The sequence below is a fragment of the Hemicordylus capensis genome, chromosome 5 (assembly GCF_027244095.1).
Source record: "Hemicordylus capensis ecotype Gifberg chromosome 5, rHemCap1.1.pri, whole genome shotgun sequence".
NCBI classification, from domain to species: Eukaryota; Metazoa; Chordata; class Lepidosauria; order Squamata; family Cordylidae; genus Hemicordylus; species Hemicordylus capensis.
The window spans coordinates 213184409-213201759 of record NC_069661.1 but is presented as its reverse complement, the minus strand read 5'-3'; the positions used below and the strand labels follow the sequence as shown (position 1 = coordinate 213201759).

At 43.6% G+C, this 17351-nt stretch overlaps 3 protein-coding genes across 6 annotated transcripts in view; 2 read left to right on the top strand and 1 right to left on the bottom strand.

Annotated features, from left to right (window-relative positions):
- The first annotated feature begins 2831 nt into the window (after positions 1-2831).
- Positions 2832-5445, top strand: SMDT1 (single-pass membrane protein with aspartate rich tail 1). The gene is made up of 3 exons (XM_053252723.1): positions 2832-3058; positions 3961-4101; positions 5138-5445. The coding sequence occupies exons 1-2, from the start codon at positions 2915-2917 to the stop codon at positions 4096-4098; spliced, it is 282 nt and encodes a 93-aa protein (XP_053108698.1). The 5' UTR covers positions 2832-2914; the 3' UTR covers positions 4099-4101; positions 5138-5445.
- A 4718-nt stretch (positions 5446-10163) lies between these two features.
- Positions 10164-13132, bottom strand: NDUFA6 (NADH:ubiquinone oxidoreductase subunit A6). Its single transcript, XM_053253116.1, has 3 exons — positions 12946-13132; positions 11281-11396; positions 10164-10366 (listed from the first exon to the last, which is right to left on the bottom strand). Exons 1-3 carry the CDS (start codon positions 13085-13087, stop codon positions 10235-10237), a joined length of 390 nt encoding a protein of 129 aa, XP_053109091.1. The 5' UTR covers positions 13088-13132; the 3' UTR covers positions 10164-10234.
- LOC128326385 (cytochrome P450 2D14-like) overlaps positions 13128-17351 on the top strand; it is an 84830-nt gene continuing 80606 nt past the window's right edge. Inside the window, exons 1-2 of one of the 4 annotated variants that reach the window (XM_053253113.1) lie at positions 13299-13427; positions 16733-16808. Coding sequence is in view for 1 of the 4 variants with exons in the window: in XM_053253111.1 (XP_053109086.1) it covers positions 13236-13427 (192 nt within the window). In the remaining 3 variants the exon portion in view is untranslated. Of the gene's footprint in view, positions 13428-16732; positions 16809-17351 lie in introns of all 4 variants that reach the window. The other 3 variants (XM_053253111.1, XM_053253112.1, XM_053253114.1) reach the window with 3 other exon arrangements.

Genomic DNA, 17351 nt, shown 5'->3' with positions numbered 1-17351 from the left:
GTTGATGTTCTAAATCAATCACCCAGGTGTCCTGTTTGCTCATCTCTGTTTGAATATTGAGGTCCAGGAGAGGCAACAGGACCTTGGTAGAAGAACCAAATAATGAAGGCAATTATCTCTCATGCTGTTACTTTGTAATATTGTGTGACCATCTAAGCACTTGCCATTTCCATCTTCAGCACCTCTATTATATCAAGAAGCCAGCCTTTCCAAGGATAGGCTGAGCTATGTGCCTCCAATAAGTACTCAGTTCTTTAAATCAGGGATTCTCAACATTGGGTCCCCAGATGTTATTGGACTTTAATTCCCATAACCCCCAACCAAAGGCCACTAGGGCTGGGGATTATGGGAGTTGAAGTCCAATAACATCTGGGGACCCAACATTGAGAACCCCTGCTTTAAGTGATGTGCTTGACACTGACAGTGTTATGACTTGGCATGTTTCAGAACACTTCAGGAGGACTCCTTTGACATTACAGCCACATAAGCATCCCATCTCTTGAATATGCACTGCTGAGGACTACGTGCTGACCTCCTGTCACCCTTCTCCACTTATTAGTGCAATAATAATAATAAGTAGAAGATATGACTGAGCCAAGAAGGAAGTGTCCCTCTGGGATATATTAGGCGAGAGATTAAAAGAAGCAGGCTGGGAAATTGTAAGAACAAAGAAGAGGGTTTTAAGCTTTTCAACCAGAATCACTGGGGTGAGAGATCATAACTCTAGAAACTACAGCTTAACTGATACTGCTAAGAGTTGGAGGGTTTTGTTTACTTTTATTTGTTTCCAGCTTACAAATTGTACATTCCGTATTGCTGCTTTCTGGTATTTTTGACTCCAGTTTTTCCTCTTTAACAGGTCTAGTGACCTCGGGCTATAACTAATTGCTACACCAATGAAACCACTCCACCATAGATTCAAATCTAAGCCAATAGTGATCATAATCTTCAGAGATCTGTTCTCTTGTTCTAGTCTGTGGGCAGTTGCAACACGCTAATATTGATTATGCCAAGTTCTAAGTGTGGAAAAGAACCATGGGAACTGCTTTACTAAGATACAGTTGAGCTGTCATGCCAAATACAGTGGCACTTCCTGCACTGGTGGGCCTGGGCTGATCATGTGAAGGGAAATTGTACCAGAAATACCTCTGCCTCCAAAGACAATCTTTTCTTCAGCACTGCTGATCTGGACTATTGTTATCAGCAATCAATATATTTGCTGAATACTTGCAATAAAGCAAAGCTAATGACATCATGGTGTTTTACACTCATGTAGTGCTGAATCTGCTTTGCAGTAACTTTGAGTATTACATGTCTTTATTCAAAGGAAAAGTACGTTTGCATGGTGGGTGTTTTATACCTAGTACAAGAATATACATTCTATTGTTTTATAGCAGGGCTGCTCAACTAGCCCTCCTGTAGATGTTGGCCTACAATTCCCATAATCCCTGGCTATTGTCCAGACTGGGGATTATGGGAGTTGTAGTCCAAAAACAGATGGGGGGTCAGGGGCGTAGCTAGGGAAGAGGGGGCCCGTGTTCATCCTTCTCTCTGGCGGCCCCCCAGAGTGAGGAAGATAATGAAGAAAATAGGGAGGGGTGGAGCTGGAGGGCCCTTAGGAGCTGGGGGCCCGTGTTCTTTGAACCCTTTCGCTCAATTATAGCTACGCCCCTGGGGGGGGTCTAAGTTGAGCAGTCCTGTTTTATAGAAAGTTGTAGTTTAAACTTAATATTCAATAAACACTTTTTTTGCAATCTTGTAGATTTTTTGAAACATACCATATATTGTAACACTCAGGGCCCACAGGGGCATGCTGAATTGCAGAAAACCTGTAATGGTCACACATGTACTTCCATGCGCACGCACACACACACACACACACACACACTGACAGCAGGCTTCTGGCTAGCCTTGGGCAGAGGAGCAGGTGCTGCAGCAGCCACTCTTCTTTCCACGTACCGGCACCCCTGAGATGACCATGGCGGAGGAGGAGACAGTGTGTGTAAATAACACACAGTGCTTGTGTGTAAATAAAATATGACATTTTGGGGAGTTTCCATTTTTCAGGCAAATAAAAAGAAAATAAGTGGGTTTAACCCCCACTGCACTTTTCTATAGTCAAAAGTTGATTAATATTCCCCCATCAAGGATCGCACTGTTCTTGTGATGTGCATACTCCTATGCTTTTTTTTATTATGAGAAGAGATGCACCTTCTGCACAAAACACAATAACCTGACAGCAGGAAATGAAATAAGTGATATGAATGGGGATGTGTAAGATTTTGCCCTAGTAAAAAAAGAGATAACCTAATTGTGCAAGGTTCTGAAATCTCTGATGTTTTTACATCTCTTCCAGGCTAATATACATCACTTTACAGCAGGATGCCACAAACCCAAGAGCAGGGCGAGACCATTTTCAAAATTCCATGTAACCACTTGCACAATTACACTATCCAAAATATGGAAGTAAATGTATTGTTCACACACACACACAACCACATCTGCAAAGATGAGAGATGAGATCTTTTCTAGATGCAAGGAGGAGAGCGGGTAATCATGAACTTAACAAAGAAAGGTTGTCAAGTCTGGCTGTCATCCAGACTAAGTTACTCAGTAGTCCTACTCAGCAGCAGTTACGCTAGAGGACTACTTATTTTCAATAGTACTACTCAGGAGTAATCTAGTTTGGATGTCAGCCAGAATGCTTCCGCATTCGATGCCCAGCAAACATTCGAGAGACTCCCAGTGAATTCCCGGCTGTCCAGTACTCTAAGCTCCCCTTTCTGCTCCGCAACATTCGCCTGCGCACTGGACACCTGTTATCGCGAGATTTGAGAAAGCACCGCCCACTCTTCTTGATAGCCCGAACGTCGCTATAGCGGCCGGCGGAAGCGTGGAAATCACTACAAGCAATATGGCTGGGCGCCTATTGGCAGCCGCTGGCTCGTGGGCGAGGGCGGGGCCCATCGGGATCCAGAGAGTGACCTCGACGACCGTTGTACCCTCGCGAAATGTCATCGCCACCCCGACTGGTGGCATCTTGCCCAAGCCCGTTAAAGTGAGTGGGTGAGGGGGAAAAATAGGCCGCCGAGAAGGAGAACGATACGGAGTAAGCCAACCAATCGCTAATCGCGATGGGCGCCGGCTTGCTGTTGATTGGCAGATGGTGTCAGCAAGTGGGTTATAAGTATTTTACTTGAAGGGCGACTTTGACATTTGAGTGGCAGAGCTTTGCTCAATGGCAAGCGGCATTAGGGGTGGGCCTTAGAATGCGGAAGTATTTGTTGAAAAGTGTCTGTGAATTTGTGAAAGGAAAGGGAAGGGTTGGGTTTCTCATGATCCAGCGGGCATGCAAGATGCCCCCCTCACTGGAGTTTTTCAGCCCCCCCCCAGTATATATATTGAAAGTATTCGTATGTGTCTTCCAAAACATGCAGTTCAAGTATTTCCAGTATCTGTTGTCTTACTCCTTCAGCAGTTCAATAAATCACTCTTAGTATGTAGACCTTTGTTTTCCTATTTGTGTGTTTAGAATACCAAAAAGGTGTTGCATTATTGATATTCGGACTCTACTTACTCAGTACTCTATTCACTTACAAGTTTTCTGTGCCTGAAATCAGTCATAAAAGTATTTATTTATATGCAGTATAAGAACAAGTCTATGTAAGATATCATTTCTTTAAAGCTTCCCATCAGTTCTAGATTTAGAAACTCTTGTAGGTAGATGGAGATTTGCTGATGGCCAGAGGTGTAACTAGAGGAGAGGGGGCCCATGTTCACCCCTCTCCCTGGTGGTCCCTTGGAGTGATGAAGAAAATAGGGAGGGGTGGAGCTGGGGGCCCCCAGGTTCTTTGAACCCATCCACTCATTTATAGCTGCACCCCTGCTAATGGTGGTTTTGCTTTTCTGTAGAATCTGCATTCTGGGAGATATTAAATTGTTCTCATTTAATCTCTCTAGATGCCCTTCGGTCTCCTTCGTGTGTTTGCCATTGTAATTCCCTTCCTCTATGTTGGGACACAGATCAGCAAAAACTTTGCAGCCTTGCTTGAGGAACATGATATCTTTGTGCCAGAGGATGACGACGATGACGATTAATAGGTATGCATGTTGATCTTCTATTAACTTTTCTTCTATTTGACTTGAGATAAGGGAGAGGTTTGTACAGTGAAACGGTATTGCCACTCATGGAAAGCTGTGGCATAGCACCATTCTATAAATACCTATACATCCTGTGGCAACAGACTTGCCAGCTTATTCAACTTGACTCTTGAATGTGAGGCCTTAAAGGATATCTACATGCTTCTTAAACTGAGAAAGCATCTCCCCCTCCCACTTATAATACACACATCCCAGTTTACAGTCCCTTCCATGATGGCACTTCCTATTCCTCTCCTCCTTTTTTTAGATTGTTCTGCAGCATATATACAAAAGCATACAAAATTCTTGTTACTATTAGTCACGTATTTTTGTAGTCATCTTCTTGAGTATAATGATGAAATAATTATAGTTGAAGGGACAATTTATATATTAGGACATGTCTAAGTCTAGGAGAGACTGACTGTTCAGTCAGGCTAACAGTCTGACTGTTCTCTAGTAGAGTGTTTCTCAACGTTTTTGGACTCATGGACCAGTACATTATTCATGTGCCGTTTCCTGGACCAGCAGTTAGTAAGGGGGTCGCTCCCCTCAGCCCCAACCCCACCCCCAGGCACCCCCCAAAAAACAATTTCCGGCAGCTCTCCAGAGCTCATTTCGAGGAAGTGAAAAGAACCTTAATGAGTTCTGGAGAGCTCCCAGTGGTCCCCACCGGCCCAAAATTGTGTTTTTGCAGGGTGATTTTTATTAGTGATGCCTCACGGACCCAACGCCTTGCAGACCGGTGGTTGAGCAACACTGCTCTAGTAGATGTTTCCCCCCTGAATACATGCCAAAGTCACAGGGAACTTGCATTTGTGTCTGTGTGGCAGAAAGAAATACATAGAACGTATTGATGTTGCACATATAATATTGGCAATTTGTTCTATTTGAACCTACTTAGATTCTGTTTATTTCTTCTAGTGTCAAACTAGTGTTCTCTAACCAAGTGTAGGGACAGCTCCATAGTGTCAAATAACATCTTATTGTTTCTTTACAGGGTTGCACTGAAAGAACACCATAGATGAACTATTGTGACAGGAATGTCTGCTTGTGACCTCCTCCCTTTACTTTGTAAAGAAGGCATTAGACATCTGTCATATCAATGAATGCTCTCTGCATGTCTAAATGAAGATAACCTACATATGTGTGTATACATATATGCTTGTTGGTTCAGCAGTCATTGTATGTGGCACCATTTATGTCATCTGAAAGAGTGCTTGGGATCCTGCTCTTTTACATTAGGAATATAAATATTTCTATTTAAAAATTGAAGTGATTGAAATTATAAAGAATGATAAACCAAGACTGTGTCTCTCCATTCACTGTTTACATTTTTACACTGGACCCTTGATTCATGTTTTAAAGAAGGCTATGATTGCTCTCCCTCCTTCTAAAAGAAAAGTGAAACCACCCTAGTACAACAGAAACAAACTGGGCAATTCTTATTACTGTTCAATGTTCTACATTGAAGGGAAGGAGGGGAGTCACACGGAACTGAACTTATGCTACCTCATTTTAAATAAGGTTTTGTAAATAATTTATTTAGTCTGAAAGACTGAAAAGTTAGTTTTTAAAAAATTGAATTTTGATATAAAGTCACTGATTTAGTACTTGGCAGGTATGCAACACTATTTGAAAGCTGACATGCAGTGTTATGAAGTATTGACAATGGCTATTTGAGTTTATATTTTACACCTACCAAAACAAAAGATTCATAGAAGTCTAAATTTTGAGATACAATTTAATTTAAAGCACATATTTAAGGTTTGGCAAAAGTAATTTTGTGAACTTTGCTTCAGTACCAGCCTGAGAGCAAAACTGAAACATCTTGATGTTAGAAAGTAAGAGAGGGATATATGTACTTAAGGGCTACAAAACAGGGAATATTGCACATGCAGAGAAAAAGGCACACTGTAAAGAGGCATCCCTCCCTGTTTGAGACTTGACAAAAGTAAGACTATTGTTTCAGGAAGGAAAATCAGTACAAGAGGAGCCTGGGTTTGTTTGGGCTTTCCATGTAGAAATAATGGCACACCTCTACTATTCCTTAAAGAAGTACAGTTAGGACTAATCATGTAGTGCTGGGTTACAGAGTGAATATTTACTTTGAAGAAATGAAAGGAATAGGTTTCTAATACATTTATATTAGCTTTGCTTATCTAAAAACTTATTTATATCATTTCTCCTACCCACCTGAAATAAAGCTGAAGACCAGTGGAAGGCCTATATACTGAGGGGCTAGAATCACTAGAAATTTTGTCTAAACATTTCAAGTTCTCTGCCCAGCAGATTTGGCTCTAAAGCTTGGCTGACCAACATTTCAGCACGTGTCTAATACTGGAAACTAGATATGGTACATTCACCAAAAGGCAGGCTAGAACTGCTCTGAAGAATTGTATATGTTTACACACTTAATATACATGCTTGATTAAAAAAAATACTTCAAGAATATTTGGAAATTATCTTCCATAGACTAAGAGTTGGGGATTTGGAACACGGTCTAGAAAGGATGGAGTCAGTGTAATTGCTATCCTGAGGCTCCCAAAAACTTGTACGTAGGATTTCTTTGTACAGGTGCCCCCCGTTATTTACAGTTCCATGTATCCGTGGTAGGGATGTGCATGAACTGGTCTGGAGACCATTCTAAAGGCCTCTGAACCAGTTTGAAGGCGGCGTCAGTGGGGGTGCTTCTTTAAGGGTGGGGGAGGGTGCACTTACCTCTCCCACTGCTTTTCCCCCACTGATGCTCCATTTTAGCAAAATTCATGGGGCGGCAGCGTACCTCCCTGCTGCCTCTTCCTCCGTTCTTAGCCAGAAGTGGCCAGAAGTATTGCCTGTGCATGCGCCTGTCGCATGTGTGCACCGGCCACACACATCATGTGCGCACACATCACACATGCAATGTGCATGGCAGGTGCGCGCGTACGCACATGTGATACTTCCAGCCAAAAACAGGAAGGGGCGGCAGGGAGGTACGCTGCTGCCCCATGGGCGGGAGGCTGCCCCAAAAGCGGCGGGAGGGGTAAGTGCACCCTCCCCCGCTGGTGTTGAACCGCACTTCCGTGCACATCACTAATCCGTGGTCATGAAATATTTACCCAACCATGGTATCTGCGGAAGACTGGTCTTGCGTATATGCAGTTTTCAGCATGCGGATCCGTCCATATATGGTTGTGCTCTGTGAGAAGTGAGAGGAGTTTGGAGGAGGAGCAGGAGTGATTTGGTGTGCAGTTTTGGAGTGTTTAAACAGATAGATTTGCTTTATTTGAGAGCATTTGGCAGGTTTGGTGTCCTTAGGGAGCCACTGAGATACTTTAGCATCCATTGCTCTAGAGCTTTTGGAGCCTTTTTGTGGAGCCTTTGCAAGCCTTTCTTCAGCTATCCCTGTGCAGATTCTTGGAGGAGCTCTTGCAGCATTGTGCAGCCCTGGTAAGATGCTAAATACAGTACTGTAATAAACTTAGTTTTTAGGAAATTCTATTTTTTACTTTAAAAAATTCAAATTAAATTTTTAATTTTGATAATTATAGTAATGTACTGTAAAACTAGTTAATTTAAATAGCAATTAAAATATAATTATCCATTAATTCATTTTTAAGTACCCATAAAATATTTAAGTATCTATTGCAAATTTTAAAGTACTGTGTCCTTTAAATTGATTTTAAGCATCCATTCTAAATTGATTTTAATTACCAGTTACAGTCCTGTACTGTACTTCATCATTTTTTGGTATGTATGTGGGTTCTCTGGCACAATTTCTGTACTGTACCATACATCATTGTATATTTTTTTCCTACCTCCACAGTCAAAATGAGCAAGTGCAGAGGAGAGCTCTGCTGAAGGAAGTGGCAAAAGGTCTTACAAAGTGTTGCCCTTGAGCCAGAAGGTGAAGCTGCTGGACATGTTGGCTTGTGGGGACAGTGCAGCATCCGTTGCACATCATTATGTCATCGATGAGTCCACTGTCTGCTTCATCAAGATAAGTGAAGCCAATATCTGTATGAGTGTGGTGTCCAGCATGTCTGCCTCAAGGTGGCTAGAGGGCCAACAGGAGATTATGGGTGACTACAGCGGTTTTCTCTGACTGGGTGAGCAACTGCTTTCTGCATGAGGTGCAGTGATACCTGGACTTCAGAGTCCTCTTGCTGCTAGACAACACCTCTATTCTGAGGCCCTGCTATTCTGCGGCCCTGCAGTTCGCACACCAAAACCTGGAGATTACCTTCTTGCCACCCAACTTCTCCTCCTTGATCCAACTGATGGACCAAGATCTGATCAAGACCTTCAACTCCTACTACACTCGCCGCTCCTTCAGGATGCTGGGTCTCATGGAAGCCAATCCCTCTCTGTCAATCAACTATTGCTGGAGAAGCTACAGCATTGCAGACTGCATTGAGGAAATTGCAGCGTCCCTTGCAGAGATCAAATACCAAACATGGAACACAGTATGAAATAGGTTGTGGCCTGGGGCAGTCACCTCTTCATCTGCTGTAGCTGTTCCCTCTGTAGCAGATAAGGTGGAGCGGATTGCCAACCTAGCATGCACCATTGGTGAACGCCTGGAAGACATTGAGCCACATGAGGTGGAGGAACTCCTCCAATCCCATCAGGAGAAGCTCACAGAGGAAGAAATGGAGATAATGCAGGCAGCTCTTGAGAGTGAGGAAGAAGACATGCTCCCCAAGCCCTTCACCACAATGGAGTTTTCGGAGATCCTGCAGCTGGGGATTGCCTTGGTAGACGAAGTGTTTGAACTTGATCCCCTGAAGGAGCACATCAAGTTCAAAAGGCAGCTGGAGGCTGCTTTGCAACCCTATAAGGACACCTACTGGGCTCTGCAAACAAGCAAAGCATCAGAGGAGAGCTGGTCTTGTGGAAGCAAGCATGACTTGTCTCCTTATAGCTCAGCAGGGTCTGCCCTGGTTGCATATGAATGGGAGACTAGAAGTGTGAGCACTGTAAGATATTCCCCTCAGGGGATGGAGCAGCTCTGGGAAGAGCAGAAGGTTCCAAGTTCCCTCCCTGGCATCTCCATGATAGGGCTGAGATTCCTGCCTGCAACATTGGAGAAGCCACTGCCAGTCTGAAGACAATGCTTAGCTAGATAGACCAATGGTCTGACTCAGTATATGGCAGCTTCCTCTGTTCCTGTCATCACCAGCTACATTGCAAAGGTAACTACACCCACCACCACAGCTGTGGAGTCATCACAAGAAAGCAACACTTGCACTTTCCATGGCTTTAGAACATAAGAACAGCCCTGCTGGATCAGGCCCAAGGCCTGATCCAGCAGGGTGATTTTTTTTCTAGTCCAGCATCCCGTTTCGCACAGTGGCCCACCAGATGCTGCTGGAAGCCACAGGCAGAAGTTGAGGGCATGCCCTCTCTCCTGCTGTTACTCCCCCGCAACTGGTACCCAGAGGCTTTGCAGAGGAATGACGACGACAAAGGCAGTAGCAACTATGCCTCTGCAGAGCCTGCATCTGCTTCATGATCTGTGCTTCAAGCAGAAGACTGGAGATGGAGTGCTGCTAGCTCTAGCAGTGGCGTGAAGGAACTCCACTGCTTCTTAAACTTGATTTCTGCTGCTGAAGGCCAGAGACTGGAGAGAAAGATGGAGTCCTGCTAACTCCAGCAGTAGAGTGAAGCAATTCCCGTGTGTTTACTTGAAGTTGGTTGAATTCTGTGCTGCTTTTCTGGCCAACCTACCAACCAGTCAGGCCAGGGGTTTGCACTGCTAAGTGTTGGACTTCAACTGTGGGGTGGGGAAACATCACGATTACTCAGTACAGGAGGAGTTGGGGACCACTGCTGGAGCACCTAGAGTGGGCGAGCATGAAAGCTGAGGTGGCCAAGGTACAGGGCTGTGCTCCATCCTTTTTTCTGCTCCCCCATCCCCTGGTTTTCGGGTGATTTTTTTCTCATTTTCCGGGGCTCCAGAACCCACCCCCCATTCCCACAGACTCAAGGTCTCTTTATTTGCAGTTGTAGGCGAGAATGGAACCACTGTGAATGAAGAGCTCTTCAATATTACAGGGCTTTATTTGCAGCAGCACATAAAAACAGAATGACAGTTCCACAAAGTCTGTTTGACTCAAGGGTCATGGCCTGCATAGAACTTGGACAGGAAGTCCTTGGGTCGCGGTGTTTCAGTTTCATGGAAAAACCTCATGAGATGAGTCCTCTGTTTCCACACGTGAATAGTCTCTTGGAGTTCCATTTTCCCCTATACCAGACAGTGAAAAAAACAGTATTAAATCCTCAGCAGTCTACTTCAACCTATTACGCTAGTGTGAAATAGAACTTGTATCTGCTATCAAATCAGGGCTTTGAGAGCAATTTAATTAGCAAACATCCCAAGTGACCATTGAGATTTGTTGTGAAACTTTGCTATGTTAGATATACTCAGTAGAAAGATGTAGTATGCTATAGGCAAGGGTTTCCTGGCTGAGCTGTATTCTCCTGAGCAGGCTCACACTAGGGATGTGCACGAACCGGTTCGGTGGCCCTTTTGTGGACTGCCAAACCGGTTCGGGGTTACCTTTTAAGGAGCAGGGAGGGTGATGTCTCCTTCACCCGCAGTGTTTCCCCTGCTGGTGCTGTCTGCACAGCAGTCTGACGCTGACTGAGACGGCAAGGAGGTATGCTGTTACCCTGCACCAGTGATTTTGTAGACAGCACTGGCAGGGGGAACACAGCGGGGGTGGGGCGAAGGAGAGCACCCTCCCTGCTGCTTAAAGGTAATCCCCCCATCCCACCGCCTGAACTGGCCGTCTGCAGTTCCGTGCACATCGCTAGCTCACACGGCTTCTGAAGATGAAAGCAAACAACAGACTGCACAGGATCTGCCACTTTGGCTTTTCGACCTGATTCCAATGATAGATAAAGACAATTAAGCCATATGCCCCATGTTTTTTTTGAAACGTATGTCCCCCAACATTCCTTAAAACACAGTCCCTTTCTTGTAACCAGTTCCACTTTCAATATCCATCCTCAGCTATACAGGAGAACCTCATTATCTGCAGAGATTTTGTTCCTGCAGAGTATTGCAGGTAACAACATCGCAAGGGGGGAAGTAGTAGTAGAAGGTGTAGCAATCATCTTCTGCCTGCTATAGATTTAAGACATTATTTGGTTTACCTTAATAACCAGTATATCAATAACTCTGGGGTCTGTGATGTGGGCATTCTTCATGAACATTTCCCGCACTTTATCACGCCCCTGTTTCACTGTGATGTCCAACTGATACATATGCACTAGTTCAGAAGCAAAAATAAAAGTCGGGTAAGAAAACTGATGTTAAGACTTATTCACATCATTGCTTAATACCACTCTTGGTAGAAAAAAGTTACACCAGTTGACGGATTTCAAATGTAGGGGGAGTAAGCAAGAGACATAAATGGTGATAACAGCTCTAAATTGCAGAAACTCTTATTTATTACATACAACTCTCTTTGGACTTTTAGTCCAAAGCAAAGAAGATATGTAACCTGCAGGCTCCTATTCATTATCCACAAAAATCTTTTAGAAGCCAGCAAAGCAATATCATCTGACACCGTGTGTGTGTGTGTGTGTGTGTGTGTGTGTGTGTGTGGGTTGGTTACAATGAGAGGTACAAATATCCCTCTTCTATGCAAATAAGAAATACCAAGCTTAAGAAGAAACAGGCCATATACAATTTCATTTTCTGTGAAGCCTGAAGGTCTTGCTTAAATTCTGCCAATTCCAGCTGCCATTACTTAATGGGTCTCATCCTCACAGTTACAGAACACTATAATACAGTACTATGCATATTTGCTCAGAAGTAAAGCCCACCTTGGTCATGTATGTGTGTAACAGACTGCAGCACATGTTGGGGTGCTGGTATAAGCTGCCCTGAGGATCAGTTTGATTAGAAGGTGAACAAGAATTTAAACATTTTTAAAATTGTAGATTTTTTTTTTAAACTAAGGGCCCAAAATAGAGAAAAGCAGTCCACAAATCAATTCATCTCTCAACTCTCATAGATCTCTGAGTCCATGCAACAAGACTAGAATTTTGTTCCCCCTTCCACCCACACCTGAGATAGCATATCAAAAGCTACAAGCAGCTATTTTTAACCAATTATCTAAAAGTCACATAAAATATGAAAACATGCCACCAATATATACAGCTTAGCTTTTAGTTTATGATACAGTTTTGGAGATGCACCAGGGCATTTAACAAGTGACCCATGGTAAAGAATGTGGCAAATAAACACACCACCACAGGCCTGGGAACAAAAACTCTGAGAACCAAAGTTGATGGGGACAAAATACAGAAGATGTGAGGAAGTGAGAGAGTGCAGCTATCGATAAACAGCATGGCTAATTATACTAGGTGTGGATCTTCCTTACGCCATATGCACAAAATCATATTATCTGTTATAATAACCAGGCATATATCAGAATACCCACTACACCCATAGCATGTACTGCTATGCATGGGAAACTGGTCCCAAGGTCACAGAGGAGACAGTGACAAAGCCAAGGTAATATACCTCTGGCTTCCATCCTGGCATGATGCGGTTGAGGCAGCAGGGGTGCGTCCGAGCAGCAGCAGCTGAACCCGAGCAGTGGCCCGCTTTAGCTTTGCTTTTAATCCAGAAAGGGGCACTGTCTCTGCAACAAACTTAAAGGGACTGGAGCAGCTAATGAAGTTAAATACACTCCCAAATCAGCCAATGCAAACATCTCTTGCCCGCCCCGGAAAAGACCATTTTCACCCCGTACTGCCCCTTTAAGCGACCTTGAAGGGGAGGTCGCGAGTCTAATCACGTCCCCTCACCAGTGTTTGGGATTTCTCGGTACCAAGCCCTATACAGATCTCGCACGCGCCGCTTAGCCTCAGTCAAATCCCGGCTGAAGATCGGCTTGACCACGGCCCCAGTGGCAGAGACCGCGGCTTTCCCCGCGCCAGCCGCCGCCATTTTGCTTTGTTTCCCCGGCCCGTAGCGCCCCTATCGCTTTGCGCGCAGCAGAGCCGGAGCTGTGTGTTTCTCGTCTATCGAAGTCTTATTGGCTTCAGTACATGCCAATCATCTACCACTCTCAAGCGGTTGGACGGTCTATGAAGTTATGATTAGAAAAGGCGGCGGCTTGTTAAAGGATGGAGGATTTAATAGCGGCTTAATTAAACTGTGCTCGCTGTCTTTCTTATCAGACGGAGTGTTTTCTCCAGGATTGCTAGGATTACCAACTTTGACTGGAGCTGTTTCTTGCGAGGTATCTCCTACCCCCGTCGCCGCAATATTTTTTCATCATATCAAGGTATTAAAATATCCACAATTGCTTTCAATAGTCACCTGAGATCCAGCCTTAATTGTTGCTACACGTTCGCACTCACTCTTTATGGGCGGTAACTTGTAACCATACTTGTGGATTGTTAGCACCCCAGCTGCCTGTCTGTCCGTCCGTCCTTGCTTGCTTCCTTTCTTAAGAGGTTTACGCTCACTACAGCAGAAACGGGAGAAGTAAAAGAGAGAGGGGTCAGCCTACCCTATCACAAAAATCTGCTGCTGCCTGCAAGGGGAAAAGTAATGGCTGGCTGGTGCTCCAGGGAACCCGTCTACAGTAGGTGGCGTTTTTGTCACTTCCGTGGGCAAATTTGCTTTCTGACTTAAAAAGCAACTTATGTCCTTTCATATATCACCATTTCTTAATGATGCTGCACTCCAAAGTTGAGGTTTACAAAGAGTTAAATTCTGCATTACAAAAATCTGTGGAGTTTGGGTGACAAACCTGAAATCTTAAATGGAGCAGCTGCCTGCAAGGGTAGTTTTATTTTCAAGACTATGTCTCATCCTATCTGCATACAAGTCACACATTTTTCAACATGGTGTTCATTGTGCGCAGACACATTAACATAGGTTACTGACTTGTACTGGGTGATGCAGGAAGAGACAAGTTTGCTTTGCTGCTCTGACAAATTAGTCACACTAACAAAATGGCCTTGGGGCAACCTTGTATTCCACTAATTCAGAAAATGAATTGCTATCTTTATATGGTGATTTTCCATGAAGGACAGCAATACAGCATGCAGGACACCAGTCAGCCATTGAAGTGGGAACCTAGGTAGAGGGCGTGCTTGCTTATGGTCCTTGTTTACAAGCCCAGGGTAGCACTGACTGCCATTTTTGAGGTCAAGAAGGAATTTTCCTCCAGAACCTTTCCCAGACAGGTGGCTTTTGTGCTGTCTCTTGTCTCAGACAGTGGAGGACTGACTAGTAAGTCAGAGGGCTAGAGGGTCAAGACATTTGTCATCACTTCTCCACTGCTCTGATGCTATCCCTTTGAAATGTAGATTGCTAATCTCAGGGATTCAAACTTCCTTCCTCCTTCTCTCTCTCTCTCTCGCTACCTGCCCGCCTACCTTGCAACATGGCAAGTTCCTCTCCCTGCACCAAATGTGAAGAGAGGATGCAGAATCCATCTGCATCCAGTTAGATAGACAGATTAGAGATCCTAACTCCTCACTCTCCTATCTAGAATGGAGTTCCTTAATAAATGCCTTTTATATTGATTTGAAACTATGAATTGGCTCCAAGTTACTTTACTCTCAGCACATACGCATGCCTAACTAAATCCGCTGTGTGTTGTGCTCTGTGCACTCTGCTATATTGAGAAAGGGATTCTCTCACCACAGAGAATTTCCAACAACAGGAAGTTCCTAAAGCGAAGCCATTTTAAACACTGCATCAAAGTGCTCCTTTTTAAGGACACATATAATGTGCGATAACTGAATTGTTAGGAGCAAGGCTGAATAATGCCATTGGCAGCATGAATGAACTCCCCTACCCCCGCCTAAGTGTAGCAAAGCTGCATTTTGAAAAGCTCCTGGGTAGATTGGCCAAGATCCTGGAGGTTTTTCACCTTCCTCTGGGCATCTAACAGGGGTAACTTGCTAGGTTTATTTGAAATGCCACAAAAATATCTTTAAAACAGGGCTCCTAAAATTCAGGTCCACAGATGTTGTTGAACAACAACACCCATCATCCCCAGCCATAATGACCAAGGGGCATTGTAGGTGAGGGTGATGGAAATTGTAGTCCAACAACATCTAGAAATGCAGGTTTGAGAAAACTTGCTATAAAAGATAATTTTTTAAAAATAAAGTTTCTACAAATATTACGATAAAACTTTTTGTCTCCTTTTCCTTTTTGACTGATATATTTTATATCAGAATTACACTCCCCCTAAAAGATCAGGTTCATAGTATGAGAGTGTTCCTAGATCCTAAACTCTCCCTGATTTCTCAGGTTGAGGTTATGGCCAGGAGTACTTTTTATCAGCTTCGACTGATACGCCAGATACATCCATTTCTGGAGACAAATGATCTCAAAATAGTGGTACATACACACATGGACAAATGTGTTGGTACCCCTCCACAAAGAAGGAAGAACCCACAATTGTCTATGAAATAACTTGAAACTAACAAAAGTAATTGGCACACATCATTGTTTATTTATTCCGCATTTAACAAAAATCAGACTTTGCTTTAGAGTTTTGAAGCAACAGAATATTTCAAATAATAACACAAATGAAAATGGCATGGACAAAAATGATGGGACCCTTAACCTAATATTTTGTTGCACAACCTTTTGAGGCAATCACTGCAAACAAGTGATTCCTGTAGCTCTCAGTGAGACTTCTGCACCTGTCAACAGGTAGTTTGGCCCACTCTTCCTGAGCAAACTGCTTCAGCTGTGTCAGGTTTGAAGGGTAACTTCTCCAGACTGCATGTTTCAGTTCTTTCCATAGATGTTCAATAGGATTCAAATCAGGGCTCATAGAAGGCCACTTCAGAATAGTCTGATGTTTTGTTCTTAGCCATTCTTGGGTGCTTTGAGCTGTGTGTTTTGGGTCATTATCCTGTTGGAGGATCCATGACCTGCTACTGAGACAGAGCTTTCTGACACTGGGCATTACATTTCGCTCCAGAATGTCTTGATAGTCTTGAGATTTAATTGTTCCCTGCACAGACTCAAGGCACCCCGTGCCAGACACAACAAAGCAGCCCCAAAACATAACCGGGCCTTCTCTATGTTTCACAGTAGGTATGGTGTTCTTTTCTTCGAAAGCTTCGTTTTTGTGGACATAGAGCTGATGTGACTTGCCAAAAAGCTCCAGTTTTGTCTCATCTGCCCAAAGGACATTCTCCCAGAAGCTTTATGGCTTGTCAATATGCATTTTAGTACATTTCAGTCTGGCTTTTTAATGTTTTTCTTTCAGCCGTGGAGTCCTCCTGGGCCTTCTTCCATTGAGCCCACTGTCACTCAAAAAGCAACAGATGGTGCGATCAGACACCGATAGACCTTGTCCTTGGAGCTCAGCTTGTATCTCTTTGGAAGTTGTCCTTGGCTTTTTGTTTACCATTCTCACTATCCTTCTGCCCATTCTAGGGTTGATTTTCTTCTTGTGGCCGCTTCCAGGAAGGTTGGCTACAGTCCCGTGGACCTTGAACTTCTTAATAATATTTGCAACTGTTGTCACAGGAATATCAAACTGCTTGGAGGTGGTCTTATAGCCTTTGCCTTTAACATGCTTGTCTATAATTTTCTTTCTGATCTCCTCAGACACCTCTCTGGTCCATGTTCATTGTGGGACACACGATGATACCAAACAGCAGAGTGACTACTTTTCTCCAGTTAAGTAGGTTGAATTACTGATTGCACGATTGGAGACATGTATGATACTAATGAAAGAAAACAGCTAATTTGAAAAATCACTCTAATCCAATTATTTATTATCTTTTCTAGGGGTACCGTGTCCAGGCCACTTTAGAATATCTTTGTAGAATAAGCAATACTTTATCTCTTTTCACACTTGCTTTGCTTTACTTGGTGACATATCAAAGGCATGCAGGTATACATGGGACAATTGCTTTTTCATTTAATCACTTTTCAGGAGGCATAAAACACTTTTTCAATTAGTTTTAAGGGTACCAACAAATTTGTCCATGTGTGTATGCTGGTAACCTTTAGGCTTGACTACTGTAATGCATGCTACGTGGGGCTGCCTTTGTACATAGTTCTGAAACTACAATTGGTACAGAATGAGGCAGCCAGATTGGTCTCTGGGTTTACCTGAAGGGACCATAGAACACCGATTCTAAAAGAATTGCACTGGCTGCCAATATGTTTCCAAATGAAATACGAAGTACTGATTATTATCTATAAAGCCCTTAACAGCTTA

Coding starts and splice junctions, on each gene's coding strand:
- SMDT1 (XM_053252723.1), top strand. CDS start 2,915: ATGGCTGGGCGCCTATTGGCAGCCGCTGGCTCGTGGGCGAGGGCGGGG. Junction 3,059..3,960: donor TCTTGCCCAAGCCCGTTAAA/GTGAGTGGGTGA, acceptor TAATCTCTCTAG/ATGCCCTTCGGTCTCCTTCG.
- NDUFA6 (XM_053253116.1), bottom strand. CDS start 13,087: ATGGCGGCGGCTGGCGCGGGGAAAGCCGCGGTCTCTGCCACTGGGGCC. Junction 11,397..12,945: donor CCGAGAAATCCCAAACACTG/GTGAGGGGACGT, acceptor CTTCTGAACTAG/TGCATATGTATCAGTTGGAC. Junction 10,367..11,280: donor TTGATATACTGGTTATTAAG/GTAAACCAAATA, acceptor TGTCTGGTATAG/GGGAAAATGGAACTCCAAGA.